The 18,314-nt window shown below is 37.2% G+C and overlaps 1 protein-coding gene across 1 annotated transcript; it reads left to right on the forward strand.

The window, feature by feature from the left end:
* The first annotated feature begins 997 nt into the window (after nt 1-997).
* On the forward strand, nt 998-17,564 carry MINAR2 (membrane integral NOTCH2 associated receptor 2). Its single transcript, XM_047074634.1, has 3 exons — nt 998-1,162; nt 13,506-13,733; nt 17,385-17,564. The coding sequence occupies exons 1-3, from the start codon at nt 998-1,000 to the stop codon at nt 17,562-17,564; spliced, it is 573 nt and encodes a 190-aa protein (XP_046930590.1).
* The last annotated feature ends 750 nt before the right edge of the window (nt 17,565-18,314 follow it).

Raw genomic sequence — 18,314 nt, forward strand, 5'->3', positions numbered from 1 at the left:
TCTTACTCTAGATGGAAATCCATACTTTCCCAATGAGAAGCATGGGTTGCCTGAGGCAGAGTGACTTGAAATGTGAGAGCTTATGTCCATTAAAGTCATCATTACTTCCTGGCTTAATACAGGGTCTTCAGCCTCATTCCCACCTTGGCTCCCTGAACGGCAGATGGGTTCACTTAGGACAGCACATCATCCAAACCCAGCAGCCATGTTCCCCTTTGGTTCCCAATGTGCTGTGTGAACACCAAAGCACACCGAAGGAGTTTATACAGCCAGGAACAGAGTCAACGGGACCTTGGATAGCATATGGGTCAAGGCAGTAGATTGGGGTGCTGAATTCCTGTAGCAAACTATAACAGCAAAATTCTTGCCATTTCTCAGTTCGGACCAAAGCTGACAGTGGTCAGGTTTCATGTGAGCTTGAGACTCTGGGAGTCAAAACAGGAGGAGAAACAAGATCCCGCATATCATATGGGAGACTGCATCGGCGGGGTCAAATCAGCTGTGTTAGCTCGGCAGTGTTCAGAGAGAAAAATTAAGAAATCTCTTCCTTACAGGTGATATCTCAGGTGCTCCAGTTATGGACTGTGACCCTGAAATTCTGGCAGCCTTTATCCAAAGACTAGTTCCTCTTAAACCGTTATGTCTGACCCTGTATGGAGAGACATTAAGCACTATATATCTAATTTTGGCATTTTGTGTAATTTAACGAGTACAACCCCATCTGTCCCTTTTAAGCCTCCTAAATGTGTGTGTGTGCATGCGTGTGTGTGTGTGTGTGTGTGTGTGTGCGTGTGTTGGCGTGCTGTGTGTGAAAGGCAAGGCAGGGCGCTGCGTTGTCTATGTGCGTCAGCATATCATTTCGAGAACAGCTCCCCCGTGTAGCTGAGAGACCTGGTTTCAGATGCCAACCGGAGCATCCTCAGGCTCATTAATAATGGACGAGTCTGACAGAAGCAGCCTCACTTACCTTTGTTTTCCACCGTAGACGAGGGGAGACATGGATCTCTCTGTTTTGCCAAATAACAACCATCCTGACAAATTCCTGCGGCTCGATGTGAAGTCTTTCAAGAGGAACTCAGCTCTTCTTCAGGCCAGCCTGGTGAGGTTTCCAGGTGGGAATCACCCTGCCGCCCAGCACTGGCAAAACCTCGTGTACTCACAGGTAAAGTCCAGGACAGCATAAAGCCCCCAGGCGAGGATCAGTTCTTTCTCACTACCTATTATTTCCTTATTTGTGCAGCGAGGGTGGGGGGAAGGCTGTAGGGAACACGGTACAAGGTGGCTGCCCTTGCAATATAAAAAAGGTCTTTCTCTCTTCCTTAACGTAAGGAAACTCTCTGATCACTTTATAAAATATGTGAATTCCTGCAAACATTCATTTCCCGCCAAGCACTAGCTTTGCAGCCCGTCCTCATTTTATTGCCTAGTTTTCATTTTACTCCTTTCCTTCAGAATTTTTCAAACCACTTGTTACTTTTGCAAATAAGACTCTGGGGGGAAAATCTACCTCTCTCTTCTGGTGCATTCTAAGCCCAAAGCAGCAGCAGCTTAGAAAGGGACTCAAACACAGCCTCTGAGACCACTGGGGAACTTGCTCTTGCCTTATTTAGGCTGGCTCCCTTTCATTTCTTGCAGAGAAGAGTCAGCATAACAATGGAAACCCAATGATTGAAGGAAAACAAAATAGAGGGAACTCTTCCCTTTTATTTTAGATACTCTTATTTTCTGCAGGTATCCATGTGGACAAGACATAACAATCAGACCTTCAAACCCAGTGCACACTTTATTTTTTCGCTTTCTTCTTTTGCACCTTCCTTCTTTTTGCTGACCAAAAGAGAGGAATAAAACTGTGATGAGTTCCATGTGCTGGAATAAACATAAAGGCCCTGACTGTTGGAAGGCTCAAGAAACAGGAATAATCTTTGTTTTAAGACGTGAGGGCTAATGGGGTTAAGGGTTAGTCAATTTAGAAACAGGAAGAAGCATTTCATTTCAGAACAGATGTGACTGACCTACAAACCCCTGCAAGTCATTAAGTCCTTTGGAGTGGTTCAAATTCCCTGAACAGAAATTTGTTTTCTTTTAAGAAACAGTTGCTACTCATGAGTCCTGGTGTAAAGTGACTCCTTTGTGGTGTGTTTGTGGGCTCCTCGGGACCTTTATCATGAGATCATTCAAAATCAAGTACACTCAAATGATTATGTAAGTGTTTCCTCCACCTATAAGGGTTTTAATTTATTTCCATCATAAGGCAGCCTGTTATGACAACTGACTTTTAAAAAAATTTTGCATCCTTCCCTTTTGGAATCCTCAAAACTCTTCCCCCCACCCATACACACCTTTTTGGTTATTGTTTTCGTGTTTTAAGTTAAACACAATAAATTTCGTGTTTTAAGTTAAACACAATAAATTCCTCCTCGTTGTTTATGCCACGGAATAAAATGACTCAAAAATCAGTTCAGAAAACCTTGGCCCTCCTATGCTATGAAGTTTAGCAGAAGAAAACATATCCAATAAATTCCTTTGAGGTTGGAATGTATCAATCTAACATCTTTTGTTTGGTACTGGAGTTGACCTATTTCCTTCAAGGGAATCTTCACAGTTTAAAGCTCTGTTGAATGTTGTTTCTAAACCTGAATGAAATGCATCCAATTTTTAAGGGGCATCTTTTTCAATAGGTAGGCCCTGATGAGTTGAAGCGGTTATTTAACAAAAAAACAAGGAGGTAAAAATCTGCTATGAATGTCTTTAGATATGTTGTTGGTAATTTTTTTAATTGTTCTTTGAGTTTATTTATTTATTCTTGAGAGAGAGACAGAGAGAGTGAGCAGGGGAGGGGCAGAGAGAGAGGAAGAGAGAGGAAAGCAGGCTCTGCACTGTCAGCGTGGAGCCTGATGTGGGGCTCGAACTCACAAACTGTGAGATCATGACCGGAGCAGAAACCAAGAGGCAGACACCTAACCAACAGAGCCACCAAGGCACCCCTGTTATTGGTAATTTTAAACTGCACATGAACTCGATTTAATTATCCTTTTACCCTAAAATAACGTTAAAATGACAGAATAAAGGCTAATTTACTATTGAAATAACGGGGTGAGGGGAAATAGATCTTACAAATTCAGTTAGCTGGGTAGCCATGACACAAATTAGGACTAACAATTATTTGTATTTTACTACTTTAATTTGCAATATGTGAATAAGTAGTTTTTCTCTCATTAGCTGTATTTTAAAAAATCCAAGAGTGATATATTTGTGGGATAAAATAAATACCTAAAATAAAGGACTTACTAAAGTTTTAAGTAGCTGTAGAGATACCTGGAAGAAGGCACAAAGTGTATCAGGTGCATTTGAGGCGTTAAGGGTGCATAAAGTGGCACTGTCAGAAGTTCTTAATTAAAAACCCTCAGTCTGGGGGCGCCTGGGTGGCGCAGTCGGTTAAGCGTCCGACTTCAGCCAGGTCACGATCTCACGGTCCGTGAGTTCGAGCCCCGCGTCAGGCTCTGGGCTGATGGCTCAGAGCCTGGAGCCTGTTTCCGATTCTGTGTCTCCCTCTCTCTGCCCCTCCCCCGTTCATGCTCTGTCTCTCTCTGTCCCAAAAATAAATAAACGTTGAAAAAAAAATTAAAAAAAAAAACCCTCAGTCTGCTGGGGATGCATTAAACCAACAGGAAGAGCATCGAATAAAGAGGGTGGAAACCTGGTTTCTTGTCTCACATCCACAGTAAGCCACTTTAAGAGACATCTATTGTGGCTCTTACTTGGTTCAAGCCTCAGTATTTTCACTTGAAAAACTAGAATAATATTAATTTTACATATTTGTTTTAAAATGAGAATAAGTAAAATAACATGAGGTAAAACAATTGAGAGGAAATATTTCCCATAAAAGTTTAAGAAATGTGTGTTGTTGTTGTTGTTGTTGTTAGACAGCAGTCTGTTGTGTGTGTTGAAATTATCCTTTCATTAGACATTGCAAAACAGTAGATAATACTACTTGCATTTTTTTATTTATAGTGCGGATGGAGGGGTGTATGTGCTTGTGTGTAGATGGTGGTGTTAGGGAATATAGTCAATACATCTGTGAATCCATAACTCAAGCAGTAGATTTTTTACTCACACGAAATCTACACAGACTTCAGAGTTGTGTCAGCTTACCGCTGGGTCTCACACCACCCAGGTGCATGGTGTTTGGGATTCAGACTACATCACGAAATGTCAAAGGACTTAACCTAACAACAATTGCCTTCAAAATTAGTGGTAATTCAGCAGTTAAAACACAGATCTCATAATCCCGAATGTGAAGTTGAATTCCTAACTATATGCAGCATATTCTCATCCATCTCAAAGCTTTTCTATAAAAATTCACATAACATTTTCAGGGGAAATTCTTTAAGCCATTATTACACATGAAAGCAATTGTGGGCATATAGAAAAGCAAGCGCTCGTTCTCACACATGCCTATAGTCCAGGAGGCTGTGAATTCCATGCCAGGCAAATACACAGGTCATCCATGTTTGCAGGGAGAGAGTATGAGCATATATTTCTTGATTCCACTATATTTACTCCTTCTTAAATTCTTTCAGTAGAGAAGCAAAGAAGCTTCACAATAAATTTCATCTCAGTGCAATGAACAAATGTTCGCCAAAATCTAATGTTTCTGGTTGTTAAAATAATTTGGGGCATGTATCTGATGAAGGCATGTGGAATTGTATTCTAAATATTTCTGCCAATCGCTTTATAGAACGAGGTAATGAAAGGAAAAGGGTGATTTTTTTTTTTAGTTTAAATGATAAAATATGTTTGGTTTCAGATAATGTAGTGCCCCCCTTTTTTTGATTAGCAGTCAGACTTCAGAGTCATTTCAGACTAATCTCTTTGTTTTATCTTTTCCTGGCTTCCATCACATCTTTTTCAGAACCCAAGAGCATTCCATGCTAAACTTGTGAGCTGGAGCAAAAGACCAAGGATAAGAGGTTGCTCTTCCCTTGATTTCTAGGCAGTGCCATTTCCTGGGTTTATTTCCTAGTCATTTTCCTCGCTTTTTGTCACAGTCTTAAGAGCTATCTTTTCCCCTATCTTCTAATGTCTCTTCTATCTCAGTTTTTTGTTTTGTTTTGTTTTGTTTTGCTTGTTTGCATACTATAATTGTACTTCTTAATGATCTGTCTCTGGACAGGTCCCTGATATCTGTTTTGCCTTCTCTAAAAATGTCTCTATTCCTAATCCTCCAATTAGCGTTCTGAAAAGAATACCCTGCATATGCATTAGACTCCCATTTTTAAGCCTATATTTGGGGAAGAGCCTTTGAGGCTCTTAAATTATTATCTAGGAAGTAGATTGACGGGCACTGCTCAGTTGTTCAGGGATTTACTTGCAAATATCAGAACATGATTTATCAAGTTATGCTAAATTTATGCAGCTCACAAAATCTCCAGTGGGGTCTGGAATTTAGCCTTGGATGGTGTGCTGCCAGAAACAACACCTAAGCTGTCTCATCATACTGCTCTCAGATCAGACCCAAATGCCTCTTGCACTAAAGCTTTTATTAAGGACGCCCTGAGTATTACAATAGCATGTGTGGGAGGTTAGGTGGAGGAGAAGGCAGAAAACAAGTTTCAAGAAAGGCCTGTGTCAGACAACAAAGGTTTGGTAATTGTTGTCTGAGATTTTAAATTTTATCCTGAAAATTTTGAGGGGTTGGTGAAAACTTATTCTAGCAATTTGGGAAACAGAATTACTGGGGTCACTGGGGAGCTGATTTTGTTTATATACCCACAAGTAATAGATAAACAAAATGCCTTGTTTGCAAGGCATTTATGATTATGAAAGGGACTTCATTGTATGTACAGATTAAATTGGGAAAAAATGGAAATGTTTATAATCTTGATTCTCCCAATCCATAAACATGGTATATCTTTTTATTTATTCAGTTCTTCATATGGCCCTTCAATGATATCTTATAATTCTCCATATAGAAGTTTTCATAAAGTTTGTTAGGTGTATATCTAAATATTTATAGCACCATTGCTTTTAAGACTAGAACCTTTTAAATCATGTTTCATAATAAAGTGTTACTCATGCATGCCATTGATTTTTATAGACTATTAATTGTTATATATTAATCTTAAATCCAGGAATAGTGTTAAATCTCTTTTATTTTGACTGTAAACATCCCTACAGCTAATCATGCTATCCACTATTTTGTTTTATTTAAAACCCTATTTCTTTTATTTATTTTTCTGTTCTTATTGTATTGCTTAGGGCTTCCACTGAAATAATATGTGAATGTTTGTGATTACTGACATCCTCGTATTAATTCTGAAACTAAAACAAATGTTTCTAATATTGCAGCCATTTGGTAAACTATGCCCTGGAAGTTTTACGTAGATTCTCTTAATTAATTTTTAAAGATCCCCTACTATTCCCAGGTGGTTGGAAAGTTTGCTTTAAAGACATTTGAATGTTTTCAAAATCTTTTTCAGAATCTGTTGTAAAATTCTGCATTTTTTTTCCTGTTAATGTGATGAGTTACATTCATCTTCTAATTTTAAATCACCCTCCAGGTAAAAATTATTTCCTGTTATAAATCTTATTCTGGTATGTATAATTTATATGTATTGTAGGATTCTTTTTACCAATAGCTTATTCATGACTTTTGCATTGTGCTTATAAGAGAAATTGTCCTATAATTAAATTACCCTTTCTTTTACTTACTGCCTTTGTCTGGAGTTTATACCAAGCTTTCATAAAGTGAATTGGGGAGTATTCCTTGTTTTCTTATTTTCTGGAAGTGTTTGACAAAATATAAATGATCTGTTTCAGGGATATCCAGTAGAATTTGACTGCAATATTCTCTCGGCCTGATAATTTTCAGTTTGGGGTAGATGTTAAGTTATTGATTCAATTAATCAAATTATCACAGATTTATTATCATTTTCTATTTTTTCTTTGCTTCAAATTTTTTCAATGTTTATTTATTTTTGAAAGACAGAGAAAGAGAGTGCAAGCAGGGTAGGGACAGAGAGAGAGGGAGACACAGAATCCAAAGCAGGCTCCAGGCTCTGGGCTGTCAGCACAGAGTCCAACACGGGGTTCAAACTCATGAACCATGAGATCATGACATGAGCTTAAGTCAGATGCTTAACAGACTGAGCCACCCAAGCCCCCTATTTTTTTTCTTAATTAAGTTTGATAAGTTATATTATGATGGAAACTGCCCAATTGCATATAAAGTTTTTAAGTTGCTCATATTATTCTCCTATTACATTTATTAATCTCTGCTACGTCTCTTTCATTGTTTCTTTTACATTTCTAACACTGGATTTGTGTCTTTTTATTTTTCCCGATCTGTATTGCCAGAGATATTTTAATCTGTTTAGCCTCTCCAAAGAAATAGTTTTCAACATTGTTCATCCTCTCTATTTGTTTTTTAATTTGTAATATTTACTGATTTCTACTATCTTTTTTATTTGTTTAAATTGCAGTTAACATACAATGTAATATATCTACTTCTATCTTTATTGTTTCTTATTACCTCATTTTCTCATTCTGCCTTTATAATGCAAGAAAATATTTTTGTAATACTCCCTCAAAATACCGTTTCAACTCCACCCAACAATTTTACAAATGTAGCATTTTCCATTTTAATTCTATTCTAAATTTTTAATTTCCATTATTTCTTTGAAGTGTGTGTTTTAGTTTTCTACAAAACGTGGTACTTTAACTTTTTGATATAAATATACAAATTTCTAACTAAGTTGACTGTGTTCAAATAGCACAATCCATATAATACTGAGTCTTTGAAATTTGTTTTAAAGTCTAGTACATTATCAACTTTTGTAAATATCCAGTGTATATTTTAAAATTAATGTATTTAGTTGTTTAATGAAGATGTCAGTATATGTGACTTGATCAAACTCGGTTTTATTGCTCAAATCCTTTATCTTTAGTAATTGTTTTGTCTGCTTGATAAAAATTCTCTGCATAAATTTCTCCTTGTAATTATGTCAAGTTTTGCTTTATAAATTTTGATATTATTTTATTAGATACATACAAGTTTAAAATTGTTATATTTTACTGATGATATCTGTCTTTATTCACTTTATAGCAATTCTCTGTAACTAACAAAGTCTTTTATTTTAATACCTATTTTGTCTGCTAAATATATACTTTCTTAGTGGTTAGTCAGGCTAAGTTATGTTATGGAAACAAATTTTATTGAGTTAACACAATAAAATGTATCTCTCACAACATCTGATGTGGGTGATGTAGATGTCCTAAAGGCCTGGCTTCCAAGTGGAATCCAGACTGTTCCTTTTTGAGGGTTTACTATATCAGAATCTCCATAGGTCTGAACATTGGAAAGAGAGTAACCCAGGAATCTTTCAAGGGATTTTAGGGGTCAACCATGAGTTGTTAGTCATATGTCCTTGCCGTTGTATGCCCTTAAGAAGAAATGGATTTGCTAGTTAGGCTTTGCCACAGTTTATCATTCTGTCAAATATATTTACACACTATATATGCATATATGTATATGTATACACTATACATATACATGTATATGTTTGTATATATATACATATATGCATATGTATATATATATGTATGTATAGTGTGTGTGTGTGTGTGTGTGTATATACAGCATATATATAGTGCATATACATATATAAATACACTTATATTATATTATATGTTAAACATATTTACATAACATATATTATATATGTACACAATATATAAATAACACACACATATATATATATAAACTCTCCCTTTCTGAATGAGAAAAATTAAAGACACAGCTGTCACTATTCCAAAGTAATTCTGAGATCCCATGGGAGTAGTTTCATGGCCTCCTTCTTTGAGGATATGGAAGATTGATTAGGACATGATTCTGCTTTTTAGAAGGATTTCTGATGCATTGTTCTCTATAGTCCTTGATTACACTCTTTAGGAAGCATCTCCTTGTTCACTTTTCTCTTTTGCCACGTCAGAAGTAGACCCTGCTTCAAGGATAGACTTCAAAGTTTACTCCTACTCAAGGACATTTAGAAATCTAGGATTATTGTCATTGTTTTCTTTTGTTTTGTTTTAATTTTAAACATTTAAAAGCTTTTAGGTGTAGGCTTGTGATTTCTTTGGTAATACATTCTTTACAGAATTTAGGAAGCTATTTATTAATGTATCTTACCTAACATAACTGACTACTTGCAGTCACTTTTATATGTCAGTAAACACACCTACGTTCTTTGCAGACATAGCTCTCAAATAGGCTGAAATGCCTTGCTTTTCTGCCTCCGTTTCTGTATTTTTAGAGTCAGTGACAACCGCATAGAGGCTCTCAGGGTAACAGTTATGAAAGCACAGCCTAGCATGATCTTTATCTTGAGTCATTTTATTCAGTTGAGAAATTTCAATAGGTATTTTTTGCTCAATGCTTTTTTAAAAAAAATAATCCTGTGTTTTAGTATTGAGATCTACAAACAGACTTTCAACAATAGAAGGCATCACATTTCAAGATGCCTAGATTCCTCTCTACTTTCTTTCTTCTTTCCAACTGTGCAGCTTTCTCTAATCTCATCTCTTTCTTGTAGCACATTAATGCTATGATTATTGTAATGTCATTATATGTACATGAATTCTCTGATTATTTCACAAGTATCTCTCCTAGAGCTAGAGGTGATTAGATTCCAAATTACAACAAATGACATTTATGCAAAAAAATTTTTTTCCTATAGGATATGAATAACCATCATTCCAGCTTCTGATGTTTCTCTCAGCCCTTTCCACTTTTTGGCTGCAAGTCCATGCCACATGTTTGTGGAATTTCAAGATCTACTACTTTATTAGGGAGGATAGACTAGGCTGTGCTAACACATAACCCCAAAAAATACCAGTAACTAAAAAGAATGTTCATGCTCACGAGAAGCCTAAAAAAGAGCAGGTGGATTTTAGAGGCAGCTCTTTTTCAAGCAATAACCCATGGCCTCAAGTTCTTTCATCCTGTAGTTCTGCCATCACAGAACCCTTACTTAACAGTGACACAAAAATGGAAAATGAGCCAAAAATCTTGTGGAAGATTTCAGGGGCCAGGCTCGGAGGTGGTTTAGCTGGCCCCAATTTAACTTTAAGCCAGACTGGGAAAGACAGTCATCCATCCTTTATGCTTAGGAGAAGAGGATAAAATTCATAGGCATTTAACCAGTCACCACAATACATAGCTCCCATTCTTCTTCATTTGCCAGTATATCTTTTCACATTCTTTCACTCTCATTTTTGAGTCCTTATATTTTAGGTACTCCTCTTATAAACATTACATAATTTCATTTAATTTTAAAAATCTGACCTGACAATCTCTGTCTTTAAATAAAGAATTTAGTCTATTTACATTTAACATGATTATTTCTAAAATTGTTCTCTTTTGCTGAAGTTCCCCCATTCTTGGTTTCAATTTTATTGTCTTATTATCAAGTTTCCTTTATCTTTTTTTCTATTGCTGTACTGATTTAGAAACTATCGATCCTTTCTCTATTTTTTACTACTATTTCTATCCTCTCACTAACCTGATTTCTTAAAATGTTCTAATAAAAAATATTTGTGTTAAACTTTACTGTCAAGTGACTTAGTTATCCCTTATTCAAAAACTCACAAATTAGGGGTGCCTGGGTGGGTCAGTTGGTTGAGCATCCTGCTCTTGATTTCAGCTCAGATCATGATCCCAGAGTTTTGGGATCAAGGCCTGCACTGGGCTCTGCACTGAGTGTGGAACCTACTTAAGACTTCTCTCTCTCCCCCTCTCTCCATCTCTCTCTTCCACTCCCTCTACCCCTTTCCCCCACTCATGCTATTGCTCTGTTTCTAAAATAAAAAAAAATTAAAATAAATTAAAAATTGTTTAAATTCCCAAATTGGTGATTATTATCTCTGTTTTACCATAAAATCAATACTTACTTAGATATATAGAGAGAGATATAGATAGACTTATCAATATTTTTTCCGTATTCCTTTTTGTTTTGTTTTGTTTTGTTCGGCATTTCTTCTTAATTTTTCCTTTTATTATCAAGTTTCTTCTTTCTGGAGTACAGTTTTTTTAGAGGCTCTTTCTTTATTGGTCTATTAATTGTATACTCTCAGGTTTTGTTTGTCTCAACGTGCACTCTATTTCACTAATTTTACTGATTGATAGTTTACTTATATATAAATGTTGTAAATAATGATTTAAGTGTATAAAAGATAAATGGACAAAGTAATGGTGATACGGAGAAGTCCAGGTAAGCTTTGAAATGTTACTTTCCTTGAATATTTTAAAATACAAATTATTGTAGAGTCCATATGGCTAAAATAATAGAATTACTGTTGAATTTTCCTTTGGTAAATATAATCTAGTGGGGTCGAGAGTTAGAATCAAATACATGCTTTTTTTTCCCTTAGGCTATTTGAGAAAAATTATCAAAATGTGAATGAACCTCAACCATCATTAGTATTTTTTATATTGCTATCATATTCTTAGTAAAGAATATTCTATTATATATCTTAGTAAAAATATTCTATTAGTTTTCCCTTCACATGCCTTCAGACCTGAAATTGTCATGCAACAGAAAAATAAATGGCACCATGTATTAAGATAAACCCCAGACTTCCAAGAATATGGTTTAGAATTAAGGGTTTGCATGTTCTTTTTACACTATAAGTCTGATTAATTTTTATCTCGTGCCTGTTAGTTTTTCAGGGTCTTTATACACTGTAATAGAGTCTATTATTTTTTCCTGGCCCCCCAAACTGTATTTTCCTCATTTACAGAGCTTTCTTATTTAAGAAGCTCAAAGAATAGTCTAGTAGGCAAGAGAACTGACAAAGCAAATTTGTCAGTGTCCAAAGAATTATCCCTCTCAAAGATGATCAAAGATATCTATCCTCGAAAAAAACAAAAAAGCCTTGAGTCAGAATTATGCGAAGCTGAAATGATCTAATTTCATATCAAATTGTTTTCATATCAAATTCAGAAACATGTTTTATGAGGTCATCCATCTTAAAGACAAATGCTAAGTCAAGATGATGTATTATTTCATTGCAAATTTCAGTATTGTAGAATATAAATTGATTTTCAGACCAACAACATAATAAATTCAGAGAAGATCTCCAAGTTGACCGCTAAGCATGTCAAAAATCTATGGGTTAAGAAAATTAGGGAAATGTAAGGCTGAAGAGAATGTGAATGGTTTTACCTAGATGATTTTCTTTTGGCTTATCAGCCATTTCAGAAGGAAACTGTATGTAAAATTAGTTTACAATTTAGCTTACATAAATACATATTCAATGTGACCTATATACCCCAATATATGCTGAGGAATCAGTATAATGGTGATAATAAAGATGACTAAGAGGAATATTAATTGCTATTGAACCTGTTTAGGAAGTCTGAAATATGTGAAACATATGAATTAAAAAATTGCTGTAAATTAGTGAAATGTGAAATTAGTGAAATTAGCTTTTAAGGGTTAACCCTAAGTTTTCCGAAAATTGACTTATGTGAAATTCCTCTCCCTTGAAGCCCCATGATAACTGAGGCATTACTCTATAAGCTTTTGTTTCTTCTCAACTTTATTTAACCAATGAACAAATTTTAATGGAAATATTTTCTACCTCCATGATACTTTTATAGCCATAAGAAGAAAGAAAGAAAAAAAAAGCAAAATACAAACCTGAAGGCCAGATCAGACACGAAAACACAACTGGCCTCCACTGTTAAACTTGGGACACTGGTTGTCCTTGGGCAGGGGAAGGGCAAGGCAGAGTGAGGTGTGCTGGTAGGTGCTCTGTTTCTTGGTAGCGTCTTGGGTTTATTTGGTTTGTGAAAATTTATCGAGCTATACATTTATGATATGTGCAATTTTCTATTGTATATTTTGCTTCAATTAAAAAAGATTTAAAAAATCTGAAAGTCAATATTAGAGCCATCTAATAGCCACCTGGTCTGTACACATATAAAGGAATATGATGCTGTTCTGTCCTCCAAACTGCCTGAAATAGGAGTCCCAAGAGAGTTTTTGTAAAAGCCAAGGCACATCTATAAAATGTTTGTAATCTTCACTTTGCTGGATTAATCCAGCAATGCTAAATATTATTTTTATCGGTCGTGGAAAGCACAAATAGAAAGAAGTAAAATGTTATTAAATCTCAGTGCAAGTGAGCTGGAAAAGAAATTGGCTTTGTTCAGAATTCTGTGATTGGAATTAAAGGACAGTGTTCTTTCTCTGTAGTGATAAAATAGCATTTTAATGAATGATTACTGAAGCTGAGCAAGATCACATGCAAAGAAAAAACTCAGTTAAGGACAGGATTCTAGGTCAGACCAGATCCTAGAATCGTTTCCTCGTTCATTGTCCTAATCTGTTGGGGTTCCAGGCAGAATCAGCAAATTTTCAGGGGCAGTTATTTCACATTTCATCCTCCGCCATCAGTGAGTGGCCCATTGGTAAGAGGAGATTTGTCTCTGTGCCTCCTAACAGAGAGAGAAGAAGACTATCACTGCTCAGCGAATGAGAGGACCCAGTGCACAGCGTGCTGTTGCTACGGATCATCCCCCACCATCCCTGTCCTCTGTTCTGAAGAATAACCCACTGTACGGTGACATAAGTTTGGAGGAAGCTATGGAAGAAAGAAAAAAGAACCCCTCATGGACCGTTGAAGAATATGACAGGCATTCCCTTCACACAAACCTTTCTGGACACCTGAAGGTACTCAAAGCAAAGAATCACCTTCTTCAGTTGCTGAAGAAGATCAGTTCAAGTTTCCTTTTTTAAAAATGGATATATGGGGCGCCTGGGTGGCGCAGTCGGTTAAGCGTCCGACTTCAGCCAGGTCACGATCTCGCGGTCCGTGAGTTCGAGCCCCGCGTCAGGCTCTGGGCTGATGGCTCAGAGCCTGGACCCTGTTTCCGATTCTGTGTCTCCCTCTCTCTCTGCCCCTCCCCCGTTCATGCTCTGTCTCTCTCTGTCCCTAAAAACGTTGAAAAAAAATTAAAAAAAAAATGGATATAAGGGTGCCTGGGTGGCTCAGTCGGTTAAGCATCCGACTTCTGCTCAGGTCATGATCTCACAGTTCATCAGATCTGTGTCTCCATTTCTCTCTGTCCCTCCCCTACTCATGCTCTGTCAGTCTCTCTCTCTCAAAAATAAACATTAAAAATTTTTTTTAAATGGGTGTTTAGGTGACCACCCCTTTTTGCTAGACCCAAATGTCCAGATGTCAGATCACTGTGGCATCTGGCATCCTTTTCTCTGTCCTAGTCAGTACATGTTTATTGATTTGTTCTGAGTTTTACAGTGTCAGCAATTTCTGGCATCTGTATAGTGTAGAGATGAGGAAATGATGTGATACAGAAAGGTTTACCTAGAAGGTAAAAGGTTTTTCAAAGTTAATTTGGCAGATTATGTATGTTTTCCCCTAGTTTTATGACCATTTATTTCATGAATACTTAAGAATTCCCTATTCTGCATTTATTCAAAAATATTTATTAAATTCTCTGTCTTAGGCACTGTGCAAGGCAGTTCTCATCAAAGGTCATCTTATTCCAAGCCCACTCAATGATTTAAGATTGCAGATTTACATTTTGGACATTTTCCTGTGTCTCAGTAACAAAACAAAACAAAAACATTTCAACACAGGAAAAGTATGCAATGAACTCATTCACCCAGCCTAAACCCAACTTCAGTTTTTCTTTCCCCACCGCCCACCCGCACTCCCACCCCAACCCCACTGGTGGTGTCCTCTGTCACATGTATAGAAGATCTAGACATACCTGAACATCAGGGAGGGTGGCCCTGTATTTTTTACTAGATTCCTCCTCAGCCTCGGTTTGCCCTAGGGTCAGGGAGGCCTGACATTTTCCATATACCCTTCACGTAACAAGGTGTATCTGCTCTGAGCCCCGTAACTTAAGCACCTAAAGATTTCTTTCTGTTGAAAAGGGGATAGCATTGTGTCCCCTTAAAATCTTACACTTAAAAATCTCCTATGTGCACTCTTGAAATATCTTCTTGTCCAGAGACTTTGAGGTTTTTTAATCTCCTAATAGATTTGATGTATCTACTTAATCTAGCCTTTTTTTTCCAGGGAAGTTTCCATAACAGACACTCCCCCCTAGCAACAGTAATCTTGTGTTTTGTTTTGTTTTGTTTTGTTTTTATCAGGAGTCTGAAGATCAGGACCTCTAAGAAGTCACTTTCTTTTTTTTTCTTTTTCTTTTTTTTTTTTATTAAGTTTTTATTTTAATTCCAGTGTAGTTAAAATACAGTGTTATATTGGTTTCAGTTGTACGATATAGTGATTCAACAGTTCCATACATCACCCAGTGCTCATGATGAAAATTGCACTCTTTAATCCCCATCACTTATCTCACCCAACCCAATCCCCCTCTCCTCTCCCCTCTGGTGACCATCAGTTTGTTCTCTATACTTAAGAGTCTGTTTCTTGGTCTCTCTCTCTCTCTCTCTCTCTCTCTCTCTCTCTCTGTCTCTCTCTCTCTCTCTTCTCTCTCTTGTTCCTTTGCTTGTTTTGTTTCTTAAATACCACATGAGTAGAATCATATGGTATTTGTCTTTCTCTGACTGACATCTGACATACTTCCCTTAGTATAATACTGTCTAGCTCCATCCATGTTTTTGCAAATGGCAGGTTACATTCTTTTCTATGGCTGAATACCATCCCATTGTGTATGTGTGTGTGTGTATATATATATATATATATATACCATATCTTTATTCATTCATCTATCGATGGATAACTGGGCTGCTTAAGAAGTCACTTTCTACAATTAGGAAAAAATGTATTGTTTTATTTTGCAAGCATTTCTTGACTGTATGCTAGAGCTTCTTCTCCACTCCATGTTGTTCACATGAATGGCAAAGGGACTATAAAGATGAGTATTCCTGTCCCTGTTGTCAAATAGTTAATCTAACTGATCAAAGTAACAAACCATAATTATAAAACAAGATAGAGGAAGAGGATAGTGTTTGTAATAATAGTAGAAAGTGCTATGCAGATTCAAACGAGGACAAAACCACACTGGATTATAAAAAGGCTTCATGAGAAAGTCAATTTATGCTGGACTTGAAGAATGAGTAGAATTCCAAAAGATATGGAGAGTTTGCATGAGTGGGGAAGCTCTTCTGTCAGGAGTAGCAAGAAAAAAGGCACAAAAAAAGAAAGTGAGAGAGTTTGTGAGAACAGCAAATAGTCCAGTGTTGCTGGCACTGTAGTGTAAGTAATAGAATAGCTCTCAAAACCACTAAACAGAAAAGTTCGAATGTACGGCTGAGGAGATTGAACATCATTGGCAATGAGGAATAATGTTTCTGTTGGAAAATTCCATGAGTTATGTTTAGGAGGATCAAATGTAAATATGATGTATTGCTTCACTAAAACCAGAGTCAGTCCCCTCCCTAACCATCCTCCACATATACAGTTACCTCAGAGCTTTGACAGACCTCATGATACTATTTTTCAGCACTTTTTTTTTTTTAATATGAGAGGGGTGGGGCATGGGTGAAGGGCAGAGGAAGAGAGAGAAAGAGAATCCCAACAAGGCTCCATGCTCAGTGCAGACCCAATGTAGGGCTCAATCCCAAGACCTTGGCATCATGACCTGAGCTGAAATCAAGAGTCAGACATTCAACTGACTGAGCCACCCAGGTGCCCCAAGCACTAAGTTTTTAAAGAGATGTTTCTGGAAGTCATGACGTTTGTTCTCATTAGAATTTCTTTCTATACCTCATGAATTCAACTTCTTCATCGCCATCCTTATCCATAGTTCATAACTAGCAGAAAGAGCCCCTAACGTATGTTCTGAAACTTTTCCACCTCTTACAGGCTATAAAATTCCAAGTGCCTTTGGTCAGTCCCATTTTTCTAAAATACTAAGAGTTTTATCAGTAAGAAAGGAGAAAAGAAACCCCATATTTAGTAACCAGGGCAGACTACAAGCAGAATGTAAGAGAGGATTTCGACAAGGATTTCAAGATCATCTATCCTTCTGCACAGTTCATCCAAATTTTATTTTAATATTTTAGCTTTTCTAAGAGCAGGACATTGAAACTAGTAGCAATGTGGTCGAAGAATGGTATTGCCATCACCAGTATCCACCCACCTCCCTATATGTGAGCCATTTCTCTCCTGGCAGTGCTAGCCAGGAGAAATAATGATGCTATTCAGGGAAGCCTAGCCTCTCTTACTGCAACCATGACCCTTAAGCTTCACCCAGGGCAATAGGACTATTGGCCTTCAAACCTCTGAGAGTATCTTGTTCTATAGTATCAAGTAGTCTGTAACGCTGACTGATCACTGATTGATCCTAGTCTCCTATGTAATTTTTTTTTTTTTTTTTTTAGGAAAATCCTAATGACCTACGGTTTTGGTTGGGAGACATGTACACGCCCGGTTTTGATACCTTACTGAAAAAGGAAGAGGAACAAGAAAAGCATTCGAAATATTGTCGTATAGGTCTGATTTTGCTCCTTGTTGCCTGCATCTTGGTTTTCATAGTGACCGTTTGCATGTTTTTCACCTAAAGAAACTGCCGCAGACACAGACACTTGAAAGTTCTTAAAAATCTTTCTAAATAAACATTCGCAGAAAAACATGTTCAAGTAGTATGAATGTATGGTTGAATGTACAGATCAATGTAATTGTCTCGTAGAACACAAATGTTGCTGGAGATAAGCTGGCTTTCTCTCCGTTGTTCTACGAAATTTGTAAGAATCCCAGAATGGCTTTTTTCCTTTGGGAGGCAGGACTTCTGGGGATCACAGAAGAGTCACCATATACAACCAAAAGTTAACACTCAGAATAGAGAACGAAACCGCACCAATAATTGCCAGCAGCTTTGTCTTACCTCCTTGCCACCCCCACCCTCCTTTCCTCCCTAAGACAGCTGAGCAAATCAGGGGCACCTGCTTGGCTCAGCCGGTTTAGTGCCTGACTTCCGCTCAGGTCATGACCCGGCAGTTCCTGAGCTTGAGTCCCCCGTGGTTGGGTGAGTAGCTCGCCCGGGGAGCCCCATTTCTTCCTCTCTCTCTGCCTCTCCTGGGAGTCTTTCTCTCTCTCTCTCTCTGTCCCTCACTCACGTGCGCCCCTCTCTCTCTCAAAGGAAGGAAGGAAGGGAGGAAGGAAGTTGAGCAAATCATTTTTTGGCTGCCAGATATACAGGTTAAAAACTTGTGGTTGTGCTATCTATTGCGTTGGATTCAAGCTGCTTTATCTCGTTTTGTTCCTATTTAAGCCAGAAAAAAAGGGGTGGTGGAGGGGCTTGACTCAAACGT

Source organism: Lynx rufus, unplaced genomic scaffold, assembly GCF_022079265.1.
Source record: "Lynx rufus isolate CCGP_SWC_20201006 ecotype Redwood Valley unplaced genomic scaffold, mLynRuf1.p SCAF_1, whole genome shotgun sequence".
In the NCBI taxonomy this organism is placed as follows: Eukaryota; Metazoa; Chordata; class Mammalia; order Carnivora; family Felidae; genus Lynx; species Lynx rufus.

Coding starts and splice junctions, on each gene's coding strand:
- MINAR2 (XM_047074634.1), top strand. CDS start 998: ATGGATCTCTCTGTTTTGCCAAATAACAACCATCCTGACAAATTCCTG. Junction 1,163..13,505: donor AAAACCTCGTGTACTCACAG/GTAAAGTCCAGG, acceptor GCCTCCTAACAG/AGAGAGAAGAAGACTATCAC. Junction 13,734..17,384: donor ACCTTTCTGGACACCTGAAG/GTACTCAAAGCA, acceptor TTTTTTTTTTAG/GAAAATCCTAATGACCTACG.